Source organism: Rhipicephalus microplus, chromosome 5 (assembly GCF_043290135.1).
Source record: "Rhipicephalus microplus isolate Deutch F79 chromosome 5, USDA_Rmic, whole genome shotgun sequence".
Classification (NCBI taxonomy): Eukaryota; Metazoa; Arthropoda; class Arachnida; order Ixodida; family Ixodidae; genus Rhipicephalus; species Rhipicephalus microplus.
This window is the reverse complement of record NC_134704.1, coordinates 142,719,539-142,739,451: the sequence shown is the minus strand read 5'-3', so window position 1 is coordinate 142,739,451 and position 19,913 is coordinate 142,719,539. Positions and strand designations below refer to the sequence as shown.

Below are 19,913 nucleotides of genomic sequence, written 5' to 3'. Positions count from 1 at the left end.
AAGTGCATCAAGTCACGTCACACGTGAAACATGAGCGCTGCCTGGCAGTTATCTTGGAAAACGAAGCGCGCGCACCCTGCGCGCCCATCTCGGAGGTGATAAGGTGTAGAATGCAAGGCGACGGGTAGGTGCCACCGCCGTGTTGTCTTAGCAAAGCGCTGGAAAACGCTTGCCTTTTCGTGCAAGCGTTGCATGGTCAGCGCAACGTGATAAACGCTACGGTCCTTAGAATTAATTATGTATGCCTTTTCTAGTAAGAGACACACACACACATAATATTGACGTGTTGTTATGGCACCTCAGATATGCACAATAATTGCTTTTTAAGTGACAATTGCACAAGATTGAATGCTGAATCTTGAGCAATATTGGTGGGCGCTGCGAATGGGGTCTGCCGTTTAGATTATCGTTTGTGCACTTTGGTGCCGTTCAGGGTACCGTTAAGGGCAAACAAACAGACAAATGTGCAGACATACAGACAGGAAGGCCACAATTTTTGCGTCGAAGGTCTCCAAAAACACTATCGTTTTTAAAAATGACTGGATATTTGGAATAGAGGAAAAAGAATTCATTTACGAAATAAGGCACTAAGAAAGCTCATCCCACCAGCCTCAAGTGTGGCCTTAGTTACCGATTCAATATCTTTGTGTTCGGCGCTCGCCTCCAATAGTGATTTGTATTTATCACGCACGTTTTATTTTCTGTTCCCAACTCATATAAATTTAATCAGATTTATCTGGGTTCCGGGATACAAGGGAATAAAAAGGAATCAAATGGTGGACGCTATTGAAAGCTGCTCTCAGTGATCCGGTACTTTCAATTATTCCCACAGCAGCACTCATAATACGTGACGTATTTCGACTTGAAGACTCTAGTAAAACATTAATCCTTCACCAAAACGAATATCGACACCTCTCGTTCCCTTGGCGTAGGAAGTTCTGATCAACACGCGAAGAAGTTATTTTTACGAAATTATGCTGTAGAGTTCCATAACTAAATTACTACATGCATAGAGATGGTCTGGCTCCTTCCCCTTTTTGCTCATTCTGTAACAAGGATGACACGATTGAGCATTATTTTTATTTTGTAGTTGCTTCAAGTCACTTTAAAATAACTTTTAATGGAATTCGATTGGATTTCATTATTTTGAATATTCTCTTCTTGGGAGCCTCCTCATTAGGTAATTGTCACCGGGATATCTGTTCTGCTGTAGAGAGACTCTTAATCGAATCAAGGCAAGTTTGATTGCAAATCTCTCAATTAGTAAAGTTTGATTTCTTCTAACCATTTTATAATTGCTCGACGAAGAAGCGTCCACGGACATGAGTATAGAGGTATAATCATATCGCTTAAGACTCGCAACAAAATTGATCTTGTGTCACTAAACTTACGTCGTTGACCCAGATTGACTTCATTACTTCCAGAGACCTTTTACTTCCCGGTGGAGCGTGCCGAGTTACGTCGCCGCACGAGTTTCACCGGCCTTCCAGGGAGCACCGATCATCGAGGGATTCCCAAGACCTCCCGCTCAAGATAGATGTGGGCGCAACCTCCAGAGACTGTAATCTTGCATCGTCCCCCAGTGAATTCTCTTTTCCTACGAGGGACCTCACCAGAGACGTCGTGAACTCTTCTCCCTCGTCGAGGCTCTCCCGTAGCGGCGGCGACTCGGTCCGTCCCAAGGGCTCGACGTCGTTGTCCGGTAATGGCAATAGCGGCATCATGAGTGCCTGCTCCTTGTCATCCACAGTGACTCCCGTCGTTACTCCAGTGACCCCGCCCGTGGCGGTTACCGGTTGCATCGGCGACGTGAGCATGCCTAGCACGGTGTACGGCTCCAGTCCAGGCCGCAAGCTGGAGGACACGCTGGCTGGCCTGAGGCTGGCGCCGCCGCGCGAGAGCGTGCTGGTTCGCGGTCCGGGACTGCCGTCCGCGACGACAAGGCCGCAGGTGACCAGTCCGCAGATCCTCGAGCAGCACATCAGCAAGATCATCTCCGAGAATGCTGCCATCGTGGAGACACTAGATCCGCTGTGGACCAAGCGCTACATGCGCCACAACAGCACTACGAGCAGTAACGGTTCTTCCACGAGCAGCGGCTTCGGCAGTAGCGACTCGTCACGAAGCGGAAGCATCGGCAGCAGCACAGGCAGTAGTTCGCGAAAGTGGAGCCTTGACCCTTCCTCGATAGGGATGCGCGGTCGCTCGAATCCCCGCAGGGTCTCCGAGAGCGCCCTGGTGCGTGCGACGACGTCTTCATCTTCGTCGGCGGTACTCGCAGCGTCTCCTGCGTCTCCGGCCGTCACTTCGGTGGCATCTGTTGTCACTGCATCGGTGTCGTCGCCCCCGGACACCCCCGATGGCAGCATCATCCGCGACTTGCTGCTGCGCCACCGGGGTGAAGGCGGCGGTGCCGCCGAGGGTGCCGCGTGCCCAAAGTGCGGAATTTGGTTCCGTAGCGCGGCCACCCTGGAGGTGCACCTCGAGCACTACTGCAAGGCGCCCAACCCGCCGCCCAAGAAGCGCAAGATATCGGAACCCGTGCTTTCGTCACACTACTCGGCTGCGGCGTCGCGCTTCACGTTTCCCTCTGTGTCGACGCGGGCCGCCGACGACATGATAACCGGGCGGGTCGCTGGCAGTTCCGCTGTCGCTGGCGGAAGCTGCAGGAGCAACAGTGTCGCCTCATTTCTGCCTGGTCCGTCGAGCTTCGACAACAAGGCACCGCCATCGCTGCCGGGACCACCGCAAACCGTCACGTCGGTGCCACTCTCGGCACAGGCGTTTCCACCTCTCCCGCCCCTAGTGGCATCCTCTCCGCCTGCGTTGTCGCCTCCGGTCCAGACGTCTGTGCCCGTGGTGACAAGCTCGGCGGCTATTCAGGTGACCAGCAGCCTTCTGGCACCGCCCCTCCGAGCCAACAGGCCCACGTCGCTCGCCCTAGGTGGTGGGGCGTCTACCCTGGTCGGCTCCACTCTCGTCAGCCCCGAGACACCTCGGCCCAAGAAGACGTGTCAGCAGTTGTACATTAATGGCCACGCGTACACCTACCTGGGACTCAAGTGTTCCACGCGCTCCACCTACTGCTGCATCTACCGGCCGCAGCCCATGTATGTGGCGCAGGAGGCGGCGCCCCCGGGGCTCTCCATGTACTCTGATTGGCGCGTGGTGCCCGTCCCCGACCCTGTGCCTGGCGTGACGCACGTGCATCTGCTGACGCGCTACGACTCGCGCCAGTGGCTTCACACGGGTGCCAGTCGCGCCACTATGAGTCCCTGTGGGGCGACAGCACCCTTGGTGACCCACTCCAGTTACTGGCTCTACCGCAGCCGCGCACCGTCTAAGGAATCACCGAGCGAGGTGAGTGGTCCAGAGTTTGCCATATGGGGTGTGACTTAATCATTAATGTATTGTAGTTTAAAGGCCTTCCAACTTGTTCTAAAGGTAGTTTGAGGGCCCATCCGTTAAAGAAATTCTCGGGCATAATTTATCATTAGCCAGAGAGCAATGTGAGCTGCTTTTTAGGTGCACATATTACGCTTTACAGATGCTTGCCAGTAGTTCACTAATTCTCAAAATGATGAAACATGGTTTAATGGGGTAGTTTGATACTGTACTCACAAGTTTGCAACTGTACTAGCACTAGATTCTTAAAGACTAAGCCCCAAGTGTTACCGAACTTGTTCATCGCTTTACTGGGCCTCAGTTGCGCCTGGGCTTAGTATTATTGACCCGGGCTTGGCTCGAGCTTCTTAGAGCAGGCCTGGACCATAAAATTCGACCCATGCTGTGGTCTAGTACATACTAGCTCTGCAGCACTCAGCTACGTGTTTGAAGTCCCGCAAGACAGTCAAGTTGCCGGCCAAACTAAGACTGGGGTTGTTTTGCTGTTATAACAGTTAAGTATAGTTCTGTAATTTATTCGATAAAAGCAATGAACAGCCACACATGGGTCACGATTACGACAACATTTTTTCTGTCGTGCAGAGCGACAGCTTTTACAATATGTCCATAGAAGATCCAACATGTGACGAGCTGTCAAGCGGGACAAGTATTTCGTGAAAAGGTCGCAAGTCACGCACGTGCATTGGCTAGCATGTGCATGGCTGGGCAGGCTATTGTCGGGAACACCTGCAAAGCTTGTAGAGGCCCATCAGTTAGACCTATATGATATGGGAGAGTAGAAAGCAACATTTAAATCATCTTTAACCGTTGCAATATTGTGGTTTTAGTTTAGTGGACATGGCACCTGAATAGCCTGCTGTGTTTGTCATTATGTTGTCAAGAACACCTGGATATCTTGCAGAGGTTAAAGCTGTACGATACGATGGAGCTGCAAACAATTTTTCAATCATTTTTACCTATGGCAATATTGTGGCTAATCAGTGGGCATGGTGTCTGAATGGACTGTGGTTTGTCACTGATGGTGTATCTACTATTGTTGAAATTGTGTATACGCTGGTAACCCATGCACTTTTTTTAGATTCATGCTTACGGCTGTTGCTGTCTCTTTTGTAAGCCTGTTTTGTTTGTTTAAATATAAAAGCTGACCATTAGGTATAGTGCCACAGGCATAGTCAAGTACTGATTGCTAAAGTGGATGTTGAAGCATGTAGATGCCGAAAATCAGATGGTTATCAGTTTTGAAGCCTGTAGAGGCTTACAAATTGAAATTCGCAAAGAATGTTGTGACCAATTTCGACAGAGAAGAGATGACGTAAAACTAATTAATTAAAATTTTGAAGCCTATAGGGGCTTCCACACTTCTTGCAGTAACTAGTGAAAATGTCAAAAGAAACCTGCAAAGTGCCTGACATTAGAGATTTGTACAGCGAATAAGATGACTGTAATCACGTGCAGTGTGAAGGAAATTTCATTGTCTATTGAGGAGAGATTGAAAACGGAATGGCTTTACACCTTCACTCGCTCACGTCCAGGCGGATGCTTGTGGTCCGCTTCCCCCGGTGCCTGTAGCCATGACAACAGGGTCTCGCTGTCAGGAGACGCAGCTGCACGTTTTGGTAGAACTAGCGCAGTGAAGTGGAGGTCGCACGAGTGAAATCTAGCGGGCAGCATGTTGGTGTGCTATATGTGAGCACCCTGGTGCTAAACGTGGTAATGTTTCAAGATGAAGCTAATTTATGTCGTCAGGCGAAGGTCTTGGCGGGAGTTTTTGAGACCATCATTGGAGATTTTGGTGTCTTCACTGCTTCAGTTCTTTTTTTGTGAGACCTCTCATACTTCCATGTTTTCATATCGCCAGACAAGGCACAGCATAAAACAAGTGCCCATAAAATCACCCCGTGGAACATTCGTGCCGATCGAATGTGTATTACTTTGAGGAACACATTGAAATCCCGACACCGCCCTTTCTCCTCCTTTCTTGTGCAGGGGCGCTTGCTCGGCATTTTAAGGTATATTCAGAGTTAGAATAGTAGACCCAAGTAATTTCTCGATACATGGAGGGAAGTACGGAATCAGTGATTCTTACCCAGCTTTCTTCTCATTCTGTTATTTCTATAAAACTTTTGGTACATATAATTACTGAAAGCTGATATGGAAATGGAACTTGCAAAAACATTTAATCCAGATCAATCATATTGGTACCCCCTGCATTAGCACAGTGCCTACGTTGATCTACTACCTTTGTTACATGGGCACTTGAAAGGCTTTTGAGGTAGAAGAAATCGTGAGAAAAAAAAGAAGTATCGCTTTCAGATGCATCAAAGAGAGCAATCTCCTATTTAGGAGTGGCTTTTTCTGGAAACAGAGTTCGTATATGTCTTTTACTGCCGTTAGCGAGTAGCCACAAAATTAGCGGGTGCCAGCAGATATAGTGTAATCTTGTTGATTGGCTTTTCATGGTAACTGGTAAATAATGTGTATTATGCCAAAATTGTATTAACCAAAGAGGTTAAAAATAAGCGCGGCTGATTTCCCTATATAGGAATCAGTATAACATGAAAATGTTATACCAATTAGACGACGCTTCTTGGAGGCAGCACTTTGTAGAGGCAACGACCTTTAGAGTGCGCTGAATGCGAGCCTGTTGCGCCATCTCGTCACTGATACTGAAAACGCACTTAAGTTTCGAAGCTCTGAGGACTGCCAAACAATGCATGGTGTATATAAATGGCCTGCCGTTAGCACTCGTGCGCTTTGTGGCGTAGTGGTTAGTGCCGCGCACTCAAAATCGAGAGGTCACTGGTTCGATTCCACACAATGAATGCTTGCATTATTTTTTTTCCTTTGCAATCTTTTACTATAAACATATATTTTTCAACGTCCCGATGGAAGTATACTAGCGGAGCTGTGATGGACCCCGGCATAAAACACTTTCGTGTTGAAAAAAAGAAACAGAACATTTGTATGCTTCATCAGCAACTCACTTTTATTGAGCAATATTAAAACAGCAGGACCATTTGTGCTGCACTTTCTTGCTGTGTCGTTTTAATGATTGGATAGAGCAGCGGCGCCAGGTAGTGATCGCTTTGCTGCAAAATCTATGCTGCGGTGGCCTCAACAGCTCTGCAATATCCCAACTATGGCTTGTCAGAGTGCGGTTCAAACTATTTTAGTGAACAATAAATGTAGATGCTTAGATATATCAGTCAAGGTCCGCTTTTGCAATCATACTATGTAATTTTTGGCAAAAATTTGATCGTAATAAATGAATTATTTGCAAGGTATGTTGACCGTGAATGAACTGAAAAATGTACCGTTATGCAGAACTGGATTAACAAGATTCTGCTGCCTAAACTGATTTTCGCAATATGAGCAGATGTTTTTTTGCAGTCAGCTTGACTCATAATTAAAGAAATTTATATCTTGTACAAGGTATGGTAAAGCCATTAAATCTTCCTTGTGTACTCTCATAAGCAGGTTGGAGGGTTTGGACAGGCGTCGTGCCAGGTGCATCACAGGGGTGTTAGAGTGCAGCACACAGGAACACAAGAAATGCGTCAACATTGGTGGCTGAAGAGCCCTGTATGCAAGCTATAAGCAACGTTGTTAATGGTTGGAGAAGGACACTTACGCTTTGTATTTCGAGATGCATAATCTTATTTTGGCTGGTTCATTTTGAAAACTTGCTCCATGCTTTCAGCAGAACGTTTAAAAGAAAAGGGCCAAAACAGATTTTTGGCACCATGTGCCTGCGAGGCAGTGCCTGCTTCAACATTGTAAAAGACTGCTTACTTAAAGGGGCTTTCGTGTAGCCGCATGACTAAAGTATAAGTGCAGTTGTGGTTAATAATTTACGTATCTGCGCATATAACGAACAGTATCTTGCTCGAGGGAGATGTTTATAGTGTACTAATGGAATTCAGAAAAAGAAATGTTTCATTTTAGGTGTAGTGTACACCACCGTTGCAGCAAAATGAGCTGACTTCACTTGGGAAACGGTGACAGATTCTAGCTTAATAATCAGCTCTAAGGGCAAAGTGGGTCTATGAGTTGGCAAGGCACTCCGCTGCTATCTGAGTGCTCTTGTGGAGATTAGGACCTGCCCCAGCTGAGCTTATCTCAGCTGTTATCAGTTCAAAAGGTGACTCAGCTTGCAAGCTCGTAGCTAGGTGCTTCTGAGTCTTCTTGTGCGGAACTTTATGACATCCACATGTGTCGGGAAGAGGTTAGTTCTGGATATGACTGCCGAATTTGCTTTACCTTATTACAAATATAGCGGAGCTGTACACTGCGGGGGTTTTGTGTAGTATGTTTCCTATCTGTCACCAAAAACACATGCAACACGGAAATTCGGCAAACCACAGCACTCACTCACAACTGCCCTGCTTAAAATAAAGGTAAGACTTGAGCGAAAAATGCCAATTAAGATCGTGCTTGAAATGCCCAGAGCACATAACAAGCCATACAAGACCACGCATGCCATGAAACGAAGAATGAGGCATAAAAACACACGCTGGTCAGATGGACACCTTCAGAGGAGCATGGCGTGTTCACTTAGATGTAGAATGAGTTTTTTACCAGATTTTTGTTACCTGAAGTCAAACCTCTTGTTACTGTTGAATCCCAAAGTTTAGGTTGTCGAAAAGTGCTGTTATGCGCACAATTATTCTTTTATTTTTGTTGCCTGTTTTTTTTTCTCCCCGCCTACAAGGAAAGTCACACCTCGCGTTACAGTTGTGCTCGCAATTACGATTGAGTAAATATGGTAAATTAAATTGAAAAGCTATTCCTCGAGCGGGTATTTTGAATTTATTTGCAGAGTGTGTCACTTCTGTGTTGTGTATTAAACAGCTTCACTGGTGTTCGACCTTTGCAAGTTTGCTGAATTTCCGAGTGTATGTTTTAATATCTTCATACCGTTCAGAAAAGAACGGTGCATTGGTGATATGCAATTGGTATATGCAAAACGAGCTAGTGATGAGATGCTGTGTGGCATCAAAAGAGGTGGGAGACCTTTTTTCGAAAAGGAAAAGTATTTGCATCATCAAGGTATTTCTCCAATGAGAATGCTTTGTTTGGGTGCTTGGCTTGTAGCCTACACATAAATCTATAAATTTATACAGTGGTGAACCTTCATACAGGATAGGAGTGGCCCGACGACATATATCAGGGGAGCAAGTTGCCTAAGAAGAAATGATAACCAAGCGATAGGCAATCCTTGCCTCACATGCCAAGTTTGAAGAGGACTGCAATGACCTCAAGGCCGGCTATCATTGCTCAGTTGTTCAGTCACTCAAGGTTTCGAGAGACATCTCGAGTCATTTATGCCAGATGTTTTCAACGTGGAGGAAGGGGGGGGGGGGGCAGGAGCAGTCACATTTCCTACTACCTGTGTTTAGTTTATCAGTCAGGCTCCAGTCTAGCATGTCAGGCGAGTGACTGCTATTGTAGAGGCAGTGGCATCCCTGTCCGACAAGTCCCCAACTTCGTCCACTCCCTTTGCTGGCGTAGTCGTATTCTTGATCTTTCTAGACCGGGGTACTGAGGGGCTCTAAACATAGAGAGGAAGCAGTTATTCATAGTCACTATCGTTCTCTGTCAGTGTTTAGGTCATTGGTGTTTGTCTTGATCTGTTCTGCTGTTCTAAAAGTCAATTTCGAAGGAAAATGCTAACTTTTACATGCTCAGTTTCGAAAGTACTTTCACTTGCCTTGCGTGTGCCCACTTTAGAAGTTGTGGTACTTGTGTTCAAAATGTAATGAAAAAACAAAATGAAGATATCGTAACTGCCTTATTTCGTAGTGTAAGGTTAGAAAAGAATAAAGAGGCAATGTAATGTAAAATCTTAAAAAATAAAAGGGTGTAAGTAATGAGCTGGCATATCTTTGACTACATGGCTGTGGATGTTATTTTTACAAAGCAGTCAAAACATATACAAAACTTGTCACGTTGGAATGTAAAATTGCCTTGAGATATTTGCCCTGTCTTGTGTGACCTTCCCTTTTGAGTCACTGCTTGTGCCGTGTCCAATGCACTATGTCTGACAGTATGCTAGATAAACATGCTCTGGTTTGTGAGACAGCCAGATTGAAAATCGTGCTTTTTTTTTTACTTCTTCCAACGTCTTGTTATGGCATTACTGAATGGCTCATTGAGCCAAGTCTGTAAACAGGCTTTGTGTGCTCAAGCGCACTGGATTTGTCTTTTAAAGGCTAGAAATGTGCTGGCCTTGAAGAAGACGGGCCTACTTGTCTAAACATGGACTTGAGCGCACAACCCCTGTCTACAGATTTTTTCATCGCAAGCTTCCACCTTCTCATTCCTGTCATTCATTGAGCAAAGGGAAGATGAAAATAGGTGGTATTTTCGAAGGTCTATAGTAGAGCTGTCATGGCAGGAAAACGCACTGAACCATATTGTATGCTATTTGAGAACATGAGGAAAAAAGAAACAGACTGTAGTCTTTTGCTGGCAGAAAAAAAAAATGGCAGAATGCTTAATTAGAAAAGGGAGCGTGTAGGAAAAAGATTTGTGAGGAGAAAAAAGAATATTGAAGGGAGAAAAAGAACAATGAACATCCAACAGTGCACTTGCAACGCATGGCTCATTGTCTGTCGCACATGTTTCCACCGTACATTTATGAAGAGCAGAAAAATAAAAATAAACAACACACAATGTAGAATTTCACAACTATTTTTTCGAAAATATTAGAAACATGTGCTGGTGCCATGAATTGTTATCATATCAAACTGTCTTAGAAAAAAAAAAAAGAGGTATAGAAATGGTCAGCGAAGTGGAAGAGTAAGGTGGTAGTTACAGATTCATAGCGGTGGGCAGCAAAGGCGAGTTATTTGAAAAAAAAAAAAATTATATGAGGGAAACACAACTGTTGGTAGTGGTGGTCAGGCTCTACTTCAGCCATGCTGTGACATTTTTGCTGGCTTCAAAAACAGCTCAGTCAGTGGATCGAGATTGAATGACGACAGCACTGGTGTTACATCATCAGGTAGCCACTGTGACTGGCTGACATAATCATCTTTCGGGCAGCGCTCGGTAATCCTAACCACTGCTGACAACTGCTCATAGTACGCAAGTAAATCATCATCACGAGCCTGACTACACCCACTGCAGGGAAAGGCCCTCTCCCATGTTTTGCCAATTTACCAGGTCCTGCACTTTCTGCTGCCAATTTACACCCGCAAACTTCTTAATCTCATCTGCCCACCTAACCTTCTGTCTCCCCCTAACCCGCTTGCCTTCCCTGGGAATTCAGTTAGTTACCCTTAATGACCAGAGGTTATCCTGTCTACGCGCTGTATGCCTGGCCCATGTCCATTTCCTCTTCTTGATTTCAACTATGATATCCTTAACCCCCGTTTTTTCCCTAATCCACTCTGCTCTCTTCTTGTCTACCATTTTTCTTTCCATTGCTCGCTACGCCATCCTTAATTTAAGCTGAACCCTCTTTGTAAGTCTCCAGGTTTCTGCTTCGTAGCTAAGTACCGGCAAGATACAGCTGTTATATACCTTCCTCTTGAGAGATAGTGGCAATCTACCTGTCATAATTTGAGAGTGCTTGCCAAATGTGCTCCACCCCATTCTTATTTTTCTAGTTACTTCAATCTCGTGGTTCGGCTCCGTGGTTATTACTTCCCTAAGTAGACATGGTTTTTTACAATTTGAAGTGCACTATTACCTATCTCGAAGCGCTGCTTTCTTCCGAGGTTGTTGTACATTACTTTCGTTTTCTGCAGATTAACTTTAAGACCCACCTTTCTGCTCCCCTTGTCTAACTCCGTAATCATGAGTTGCAATTCGTCCCCTGAGTTACTCAGCAATTCAATGTCATCGGCGAAGCGCAGGTTACTAAGGTACTCTCTATTAACTCCTATGCCTAACTGTTCCCATTCTAGGCCTCTGAAAACCTCCTGTAAGCACGCGTTGAATGGCATTAGGGAGATTGTATCCCCCTGCCTTATACCCTTCTTTATTGGTATTCTGTTGCTCTCTTTATGAAGCACTATGGTAGCAGTTGATCCCCTGTAGACTTCTTCCAGGATGTTTAAATATGCTTCATTGACGTCCTGATTACGCAGTGTCCGCATGACGGCTGATATTTCTACTGTATCAAACGCCTTCTCGTAATCTATGAAGGCTATGTCAAGTGGTTGGTTATACTCTGAGCATTTCTCTATTACCTGATTGTTAGTATGAATGTGGTCGATTGTTGAGTAGCCTGTTCGAAATCCTGTTTGTTACCCAGCTAACTTTGTCTCTTGGCTTTCCGCTAAGATGCAAGTAAACATAGAAGTTGAAATTACCCGGCTCAGTGAGATGCTCTGTTTGGCCGAAGCAAAGTTTTGAATATTAACCCATATCTTCTGTCAATGTTACACAATTGTGACAGAACGCGTAGTAGCGGAAGCCAACGAAGGCGTAGCCTTGAAGTGGGACCTGTTGCTTAGATTGTAAGCACTGTAGCTCAAATTTTGCGCAGGCTACGGCTATGGAGTCTGAGACAAGTGCTGCATCTCCACAAGCGGGCGCTGCCTTGGACGACGAACCCATGTCATCGGAGGCACCGGTGGCAGAAGAGCCGATGATGCAGGCCAATCTAGATGCCTGTGTGGCGGCTGTAGAGCCTCCTCAGGTGAGTGTACTTGTCAAAACCATGTATGGAGAATCTGTAGTGAATAATGGATTCTTTAATGAAGGCAAAGATTTGACGAAAAGTCATTTGGTTGGGTCAAAGATAAAAGGAATAATTCAACCAATTATGAAAATGCCTTTAACACGAAGGACATTTCGGCTCCCATACAAGGGCCTTATTCACAATTGACAAGTTGCAAAGAAAGAATACACTGCAGCACCATCTGTACACATGTTCAGGAAGCAGCCAACATGCACGATTGGAAATAAGCAGTACCAGGCATTTGGCCGGACATGGATACTGCCTTTATTATACAAGGTGTTCATATCAAATTTAAACATCTCACGTTCATACTTATTTTCACTCACACAAGTGCCGCAGTTCATGAGTGTTTTTTTTTTTTTTTCATTTGTTTTCATGCACAGTTGTGGTTCAGACCAATGTCGCTTGACCATTTGGGGGCTTTTTACAGCATTTCTGGTATTTATGCGACTTGTCGATGATGCAGTGGAAAATTACCCCCTTCTTCCATTGCACGATCACGAACATAGCCCATATACAGGAGCCGAAACATCTTTCATATTACAGTTCTTGTTTGGTCGCCATGTTTCTTTTATCTTTAACAGATCGATTGCTCAGTTCAGTGAGTTAGACTGCTCATTAATTAGATGATAACTGTGTTGGCCCTAGCACCTGGTATATGATAGTAGCCGCTTCAGTTGCTATTAGGAAAATGAATGCATAGAAAATGGAAGAGATTTGACTGATAAAGTTTGAGATGGTAGTTTCGAAGCTGCGGCACCATGCTGAATGCTCAGTCGCACCTGTGACAAGCACTGGTCACAGAACCTGTTGCTACTGGTGACCGAAAAGTTACTCAAGGCAACCAATGTTTGCATTTGCACGCAACCCATACTGGTCACCGCATCGAATTTACACCTGTTAGCATCACTCATTATCGTTGTCCCGCAAAATAAACTGGCATCCTGTTGCTGGACGTCTCAGCGATTTCCGAGACTTGCGACTGTGAATCAAGCAGTGGACTATCAAGCCAAGGTAATTGTTCTGTGAGCGAAGCAGCCATTGGTGACCATTCACTTAGCAACTAACTTGGTTGGCCAGTTCTACTCGTGGGTGTGGACGAGCTTTTGGAAGCAGCATGTCTTACCTTATGGGCTGAACGAACACTGTTTACGTAGGAAATAAAATCTTTGCGCTCAACACTGTGCAACTTGAACTTAAAATCTGATGTGGTCACTTTCGTTACATGAGGCATGGCAATGAAATTTTAAGCTTAAAGTTTAAGCAGTGTAGCATGCTAATGCAGAGTGCACAGCGTTGCTGTCCAAGAGATAACTGTTCATAGTCCACATCTCTCTTGCTCATCGCCACGTGGCTTAGCCGCTCTCCACACTGGCCAGGCTTTGTGGCGGCTTGCAGGCTTGGGTGTTCAACTGGGCATTGACGCTTTTGAAATTACAGCTCACAGAAACGTGTTGACTCTCCTTGAATTTTGCATTCTGTCATTCATTGTGCCATTGTCAAGAGTGTCCTCAAGTCGTCTCTCTAACCTCCAAGTGTTTGCCCCATAAGTCAGTACTTGTTAAATGCAATGATGATGTGTTTGTCCTTCATCTGCTGCAGCAGCAATCTGCAGTTCGTGACTTTATAAAGCTGGATGTATGCATTCATGTGCATCCTGATGGTGTTGCTTTGAAAGAAAGGCAATGGCGCCCAACGGGTGAAAAAGCGTGAGATTGTGACGTGTAAGGTTCACAAAGCCGGTGTAATCTCGCTAGTAAGAATTGTTGTGATGGAATTTCATTGCCCTTTGTTGTCTGCTGTGTGTATTCACCTCATGCTAACCATCATAATTGTCTGCTTGCAGGTGGTGCAACCAGTTGTGCCTTCAGTACCAGCACCAGCCATGCCTCAGGTAATGGCCATTGCACCAGCTATAGTGCTCTTGTATTATTACACTGACAGAAAGCTTCCCTGGAGGTCAGTGGTACTTGGATGCCTGTGATTTGTGACATGCGCCATATTACAATGTGCACCTTTCCTTTTGACGTCCACTAGGTGGCGCCACTGCTGCCACCCACACTACCCCCTCTACCAGTGCCTCCTGCTGCAACAGTGCCAATGGCAGCACCATCCGAGGGTCCGGACAGTCCGATGCAAACGGATCAGCTGGCGGTGTCGAAGGAAGATGTTGTGGCTGCTGCGCCCGATGGAAACGGAACCAGTGGTAGCCCAAAACGAGTCCGTATCTTTGAAGGGGGCTTCAAGTCCAACGAGGCGTACACATACGTGCGCGGTCGTGGGCGTGGCAAGTACGTCTGCGAAGAGTGTGGCATTCGCTGCAAGAAGCCGTCGATGCTCAAGAAGCACATCAGGACGCACACGGACTTGCGACCTTTCTCCTGCCACCACTGCTGCTTTGCCTTCAAGACCAAGGGCAACCTGACTAAGCACATGAAGTCCAAAGCTCACCACAAGAAGTGCACCGAGCTGGGCATTCTCCCGGTGCCCACCACGGTGGACGACTCAACCCAAGTGGACCCAGACACCCTCGCGCGACAAGTATGCACAAGAATTCTTATTCGTAGGGTGCATGAACAGTGGTTTTTGCAACCACACCAAATCGTGAAAGAAACAAATTGAATTGTATGTACATATATAGCATAGTTCTTGACTAGTTTGTAAATGTTGAGCAGCCTTATACTAATAATAAGTGACAGTATATTCATGTCTTAGCGCTATTTAGCATCAAAAGCACAAGTGAAGCATTGGGATCAAATAAGCAGATTCCTTGAGTGCGGAGAAGAAAGGTTGAGCACGTGTGACCGAGTTCACCAGAGCAATGCTTTAGCCGCTGACCTACCAAGGTAGGTAACGTCGCCACTAAGTCAGATATTGTGCAAATAATGTATACTGATCGTTTCCAAATAAGTCCTGTTTTCTAGAGAAAAGTCACATTAATAGCTACACTTCAGATTGTACCTTTGTGTGTACATTCCCATTCAAGGTCGGTATTTAGTATAGCTCAGATGTTGCGGCTGTACATTGAGCGCACCTTGAATCTTTCCCTGTCCACATTTGTGCTGACACACAACACGTGGGTGCTGCATTACAGGAGCAGCAGCAGCGGGAACGGCCCACTTCAGAGGACGACGAAGAGGAGGAAGAGGAGGAGGAAGAAGAGGAAGAAGATGATGAGGAAGAGGAGGAAGACGAAGAGGAGGAAGAGGATGACGAAGGAACGCCCGTTGGCCTGTTGGCCATGGCAGCACCGTCGGCACTGCCACAGCCTCTACCCAGGTGAGATTGATTGCCCTGCATTCAAAGATCTCTTGGCCTCGTGTTGTCAATGCCCTCTTTTGATAACATCTGGGGATATAGTATTGCCACTAACACTTTCAGTGATGTGCATTTATTGCTCACACAAAGAGAGATGATTTGTGATCCCTAAGTTATGCTGCATGCAGAAGTCCCAAGTATATTCCAAGAACATAATTTGCCAGAAAGTACGCTTTTTTTACAAACTAAGTGGTTCATATGGTTGTGGTTTGTATATTGTGCAAAATGTTCACAGTAGCAGGAAAGAAAGCACGTGCCCAGTAAGAGTGAAAAAAAAAGTGGTAAGAAACTGCATCCAAGGAAACTGCTAATTCTCATCATGTCTCTTTATATGATGTTAAAAAAATCGCTTCACGAGTACATTAACAATTTCAGTTACTTGCCAGTTTCCCTCTCTCTTGCATGCGATTTTGACGTAGTTTCCACCTGCCCTGCTTTCTAATATTGATAACATTTTTCAGTGGCCCTCCTCCAACAAACATTGCCTGCAACATCCCAGTGATCACGCTGACTGGACCACCGGACAGCGGCTCGTCACTGGCGCCTCAACCGATCGCAGTCATCACGACCACCTGCCAAGTCTCCGAAGAGCAAGAAGCCGCACGTAGCCTCCTGCACCTATCCTCTCACGTTCCTGATGGTGGTGCCACGTGGCCAGGCGATGGGGGACCGGCGATGCCTCCTGCTTCGAGATCTTCTCCGATCTCTATTGGGGCCAGCAGTGGTCCAATGGTCGGACCATCCACGTTTGTCGGCAGAGCCGTGTCCTCCGGCAACGTGGGAGCCTCCGCCGAGCTCACCGTGCCGGAAGCTGGCTCGTGGCCGCAGGGCGGCCTTCCGTGGTTAGGCAGCCCTCCCGCGGGGCACAGGCCTCGCTCTTTCTCCATGGAGATGCACGAGAGAGCCGCCGGCATTGCCGAGGCGGAACCGACCCGGCGCTACTCCATGTCGTCGCTTGGCCGGCACCCTGACGAGGGTCCCATGGACCTGAGCACGGCCAGGCAGCGGCGCCTGGAGATCCTTCCGGGTGGCTACGTCTCGGGCCACAACGTGCGCTCGTATGCCCGCGAAGGTGGCCTTCTGGGAGCGTGCCTGGAACTTGGAGGCCCCGGATCAGCCGGCGTCCCACCCCATCCTCAGGGGGTGCCAATGGTGGCACCGAGCAGCGAAGCCCTCGTGTCTGCCACAAGCGGCGGCGAGGAAGGCCGCTGTGGGATCTGCCACAAGAGCTTCACCAAGGCCAGTCAACTGCGGATGCACGTCAACATCCACTACTTCGAGCGGCCATTCCGGTGCGAGGCTTGTGCCGTGTCGTTCCGGACTCGGGGGCACTTGCAGAAGCACCGACGATCGGTGGGCCACTACAACCGGCTCAACATGAACCTAGCATTTGGTGCCCCGTCGGCGGACAACCCGCGGCCGTTCAAGTGTGCGGACTGCCAAATTGCATTCCGCATTCATGGCCACTTGGCCAAGCACCTGCGCTCCAAGATGCACATCCTCAAACTGGAGTGCCTGGGCAAACTGCCTTTTGGCATGTACGCCGAGATGGAGCGCTCGGGCGTCAACCTTAACGAGATCGACACCTCTGATTGTGACAACTCACTCGAGAGCCTGCAGGTGAGAATATTGGCCTGGCTCGTAATTTGAAAGTGGTAGGTCCCGGAACACAGATGCAAGCATGATAGCGAAGACATGTGGACAGCAGCTTCAGACTCTGTATTTTCTTTTTACCATTCTCATGTGTTTTGGCCTCAGCTTGTCTCTATAAGGACCACCAAACTAAGGTCGCCTCGCCTTCACTATTTGCGGCACTTCTTTCAATGACTAGTTGTAAGCTTTATTACATGATAAGCAGAAGTTGAATCTACCCGTAATAGGAATGGCATTGCAGTTAAAGTTAAACACAGACAAAAATATCTTAGCATGCCTGGATTTGTGTGCACATCGGAGAACCACAGCTTGCCAAAATTATAATGCACAACCTCTTAATGTGCCACACCTCACAGCCAGAGCTCTACTTTGGGTGGGTCATAAAAGACCACTTAGCTTTTCATTGGAAGTATGCCTTACCTAAAAGGAAATTCATTTGTGGTTACAGAAGTTAGTGCTATGTGTGATGGCTATAGCACTGGTACAAATCATGCGATTTCAGCTCGTACGATTTCAAGAGAGAATGCGACTGCAGCATGCGACAAATCTTTGTAACTCCACTCGTACTAGACGGATTCTTAAAATGTTTGCGGCGGTGAATTCGTAAGACCACAGGCTCTTTTAGTGAATGCATTCTATGGTAACTTGAAGATGTGTTTCAGGGCCCTTTTAAGAAAAACCCACAAATAATAAAGCTGAGGATTGTACAGGGGACGTTAATTTTAGTACAGTGGTGTAGATGTGAAGAATGTAATGTAGACGAAAAGGCCGAGCCTTTAACCTTTAGATTACACACTCAGCGGTCTTTCCTATTGAGCTATGGCAGTGGTTGTCTACTTATTGGACACCCTTATGTGCATGCAAACCTGAGAGCGTTAGTCAGCGCCGTTTGTAGCCATAGCAAGGAGTGCGGAAGAAACTTTTCTTTGCCAGATGGCATCACCTAACAGCATCACCTTTGACTGAGTGCAGAGCTAGTATGCCCTTGCATACTACTTGAAGGCATCTACATGGCCAGGAGGGGAATCTCGCTTTAAATTAATGAGAAAGGAAAAAAAACTTCGAGGGCTCATTTTTCTTGTGTAATACTACCGTAATGAAACTCGGCAGATAATGTAGGCAAGGAACATGCAGGGAATATTATTTGTACTGTTTTAGGTGTATTGTATTAATAGTAGCTTGGATGGGAAGAACGTAAAGTAGACGAAAAGAGCTTGCTGCCAGCAGGGACCAAACCTGTGCCTGAATGAAGTGTTGCAATTAGAGCTGTGCAAAATGCAAAATCTTGATGCGAAGTGAATTTGAATATTGAAGTGTGAGTGCAGATTGAATCAAATATTTCTAAAATATTTCTGGAATCTTCTTCAAACAGTTTGAAGCTCGATTGCAGGAAAAAAAGTTGGAGAAGATTCCTAAGCATATTTGTACGAGATGTAGCACCATGAAAGTTTTTTTTCGCTAGGTTGATTAAACTCTCGCAAGCTGATGTGTCATAGTTGTCTTATCAAGAATGAGGCAACGTAGAGGTCGAATCATATTAGTACATAATTTGGTGCAACCAAGGAGTTGCCAACAACACTATACGTGTGAATGGCAAAGGTGCTATTACCTCAGCATCTCCTTCTCTTCCAACTTCTGAGGAAGCCCAACTGATGTGATGGATGAGGCTGTGCTTCCATCGAGGCTGCACTTTCAAATCTGCCTTGTAAACGCCAATAGAACATCTGAAGTTTTGGACGCTAAAAAACATTCGTGTCCGATTTTTCAGACTTACTGCCTAAATTTCAGGTCTAAAGCAGCATTAATTCAGTCCTCACATGTGCCACATCTATCATATCCATGTCGAAACCAGTGTTTTCTCAAGTCAACACATTTGTGACTGAAAAACAGCTTTGCTGCAATAAGAACATGTCATGAAGTGAAGCATAATCAAAATCTGAAAAGGTCACTTTTAAGTGAACGACTGTGTTTTTGAAAAGTTTGACCGTAGCAGAGCTTGAAACGCAGCTTTGCCGCAGTACTAGATTGTGATAAGGTGAAGCATAATAAAAGTCCAAAGCGGTCACATTAAATTGAACGTTGACTGCATTTGTTGGGAAGTTTGAATATTAAATGTTCTAGTGTGAATCAAATGGAATAGGAAACACTATTTGAAAGATATTCAAAACTTCAAATATTTGCACGCCCCTGGTCGCAATATTCTAAACATTGACTTCTGGTCAAGCTCTTTGATGTGCAGTGCAGGTTTATCCCATAGTTTTTTAATTTTGAATGTCCTTTCTGAGAATAGAGATGTGAGAAGAAAGAAAGAAAGGCCGAAGGGAGGATGCCATGCTCACCTTGTTGGCACAACTTGTGCATCTGTGGATGCAGGTGATGGCACAAAAGCTGTACCAGCATGGCGAACCTTCCTTGGCGTCGCCAGTGGGCGTTGCGGACCCTATCAGCCCGATGAGGGTGGGCGGGGCCAGCAGCCCACTGCCCGTCATCGAGGCCCCGCCCCCTCCCTCCTCCTGGGAGAGTGGGGCGCTGCGGCCCTGCCACCTGTGCGGCCGCCTCCTCAAAAGCGCCAAGTCGCTTCAGGTGCACCTGCACTGCGACCACCCGTCGGGTGCGGAGCTCCAAGAGCAGGACGACGAGGTGGCCTCCACCATCACCCAGGTCCACTCTCCTCCCCTGGCCACTCCCTGGCTCTGCTCCATCTGCCAGAAGGCATTCCCATCGCAAGCACTGCTTCAACAGGTTGGTAATTTTGCCGCACGTCGAAAAGTAACAAGTAGGCCACCCGTCAATACCTCGTAAGACTTTGCTCAAAGTGCAACATAAGCTATTCGCTGACTGCTTT

General features: G+C 46.4%; 1 protein-coding gene across 2 annotated transcripts in view; it reads left to right on the top strand.

Moving 5' to 3' along the window:
* shn (zinc finger protein schnurri) overlaps positions 1-19,913 on the top strand; it is a 150,647-nt gene that overhangs the window by 117,014 nt on the left and 13,720 nt on the right. For both annotated transcript variants that reach the window (XM_075895991.1, XM_037425037.2), the window contains exons 3-9: positions 1,425-3,360; positions 11,903-12,055; positions 13,944-13,991; positions 14,135-14,638; positions 15,192-15,376; positions 15,877-17,035; positions 19,442-19,810. In XM_075895991.1, the coding sequence (XP_075752106.1) occupies positions 1,425-3,360; positions 11,903-12,055; positions 13,944-13,991; positions 14,135-14,638; positions 15,192-15,376; positions 15,877-17,035; positions 19,442-19,810 (4,354 nt within the window). The remainder of the gene's footprint in view (positions 1-1,424; positions 3,361-11,902; positions 12,056-13,943; positions 13,992-14,134; positions 14,639-15,191; positions 15,377-15,876; positions 17,036-19,441; positions 19,811-19,913) is intronic.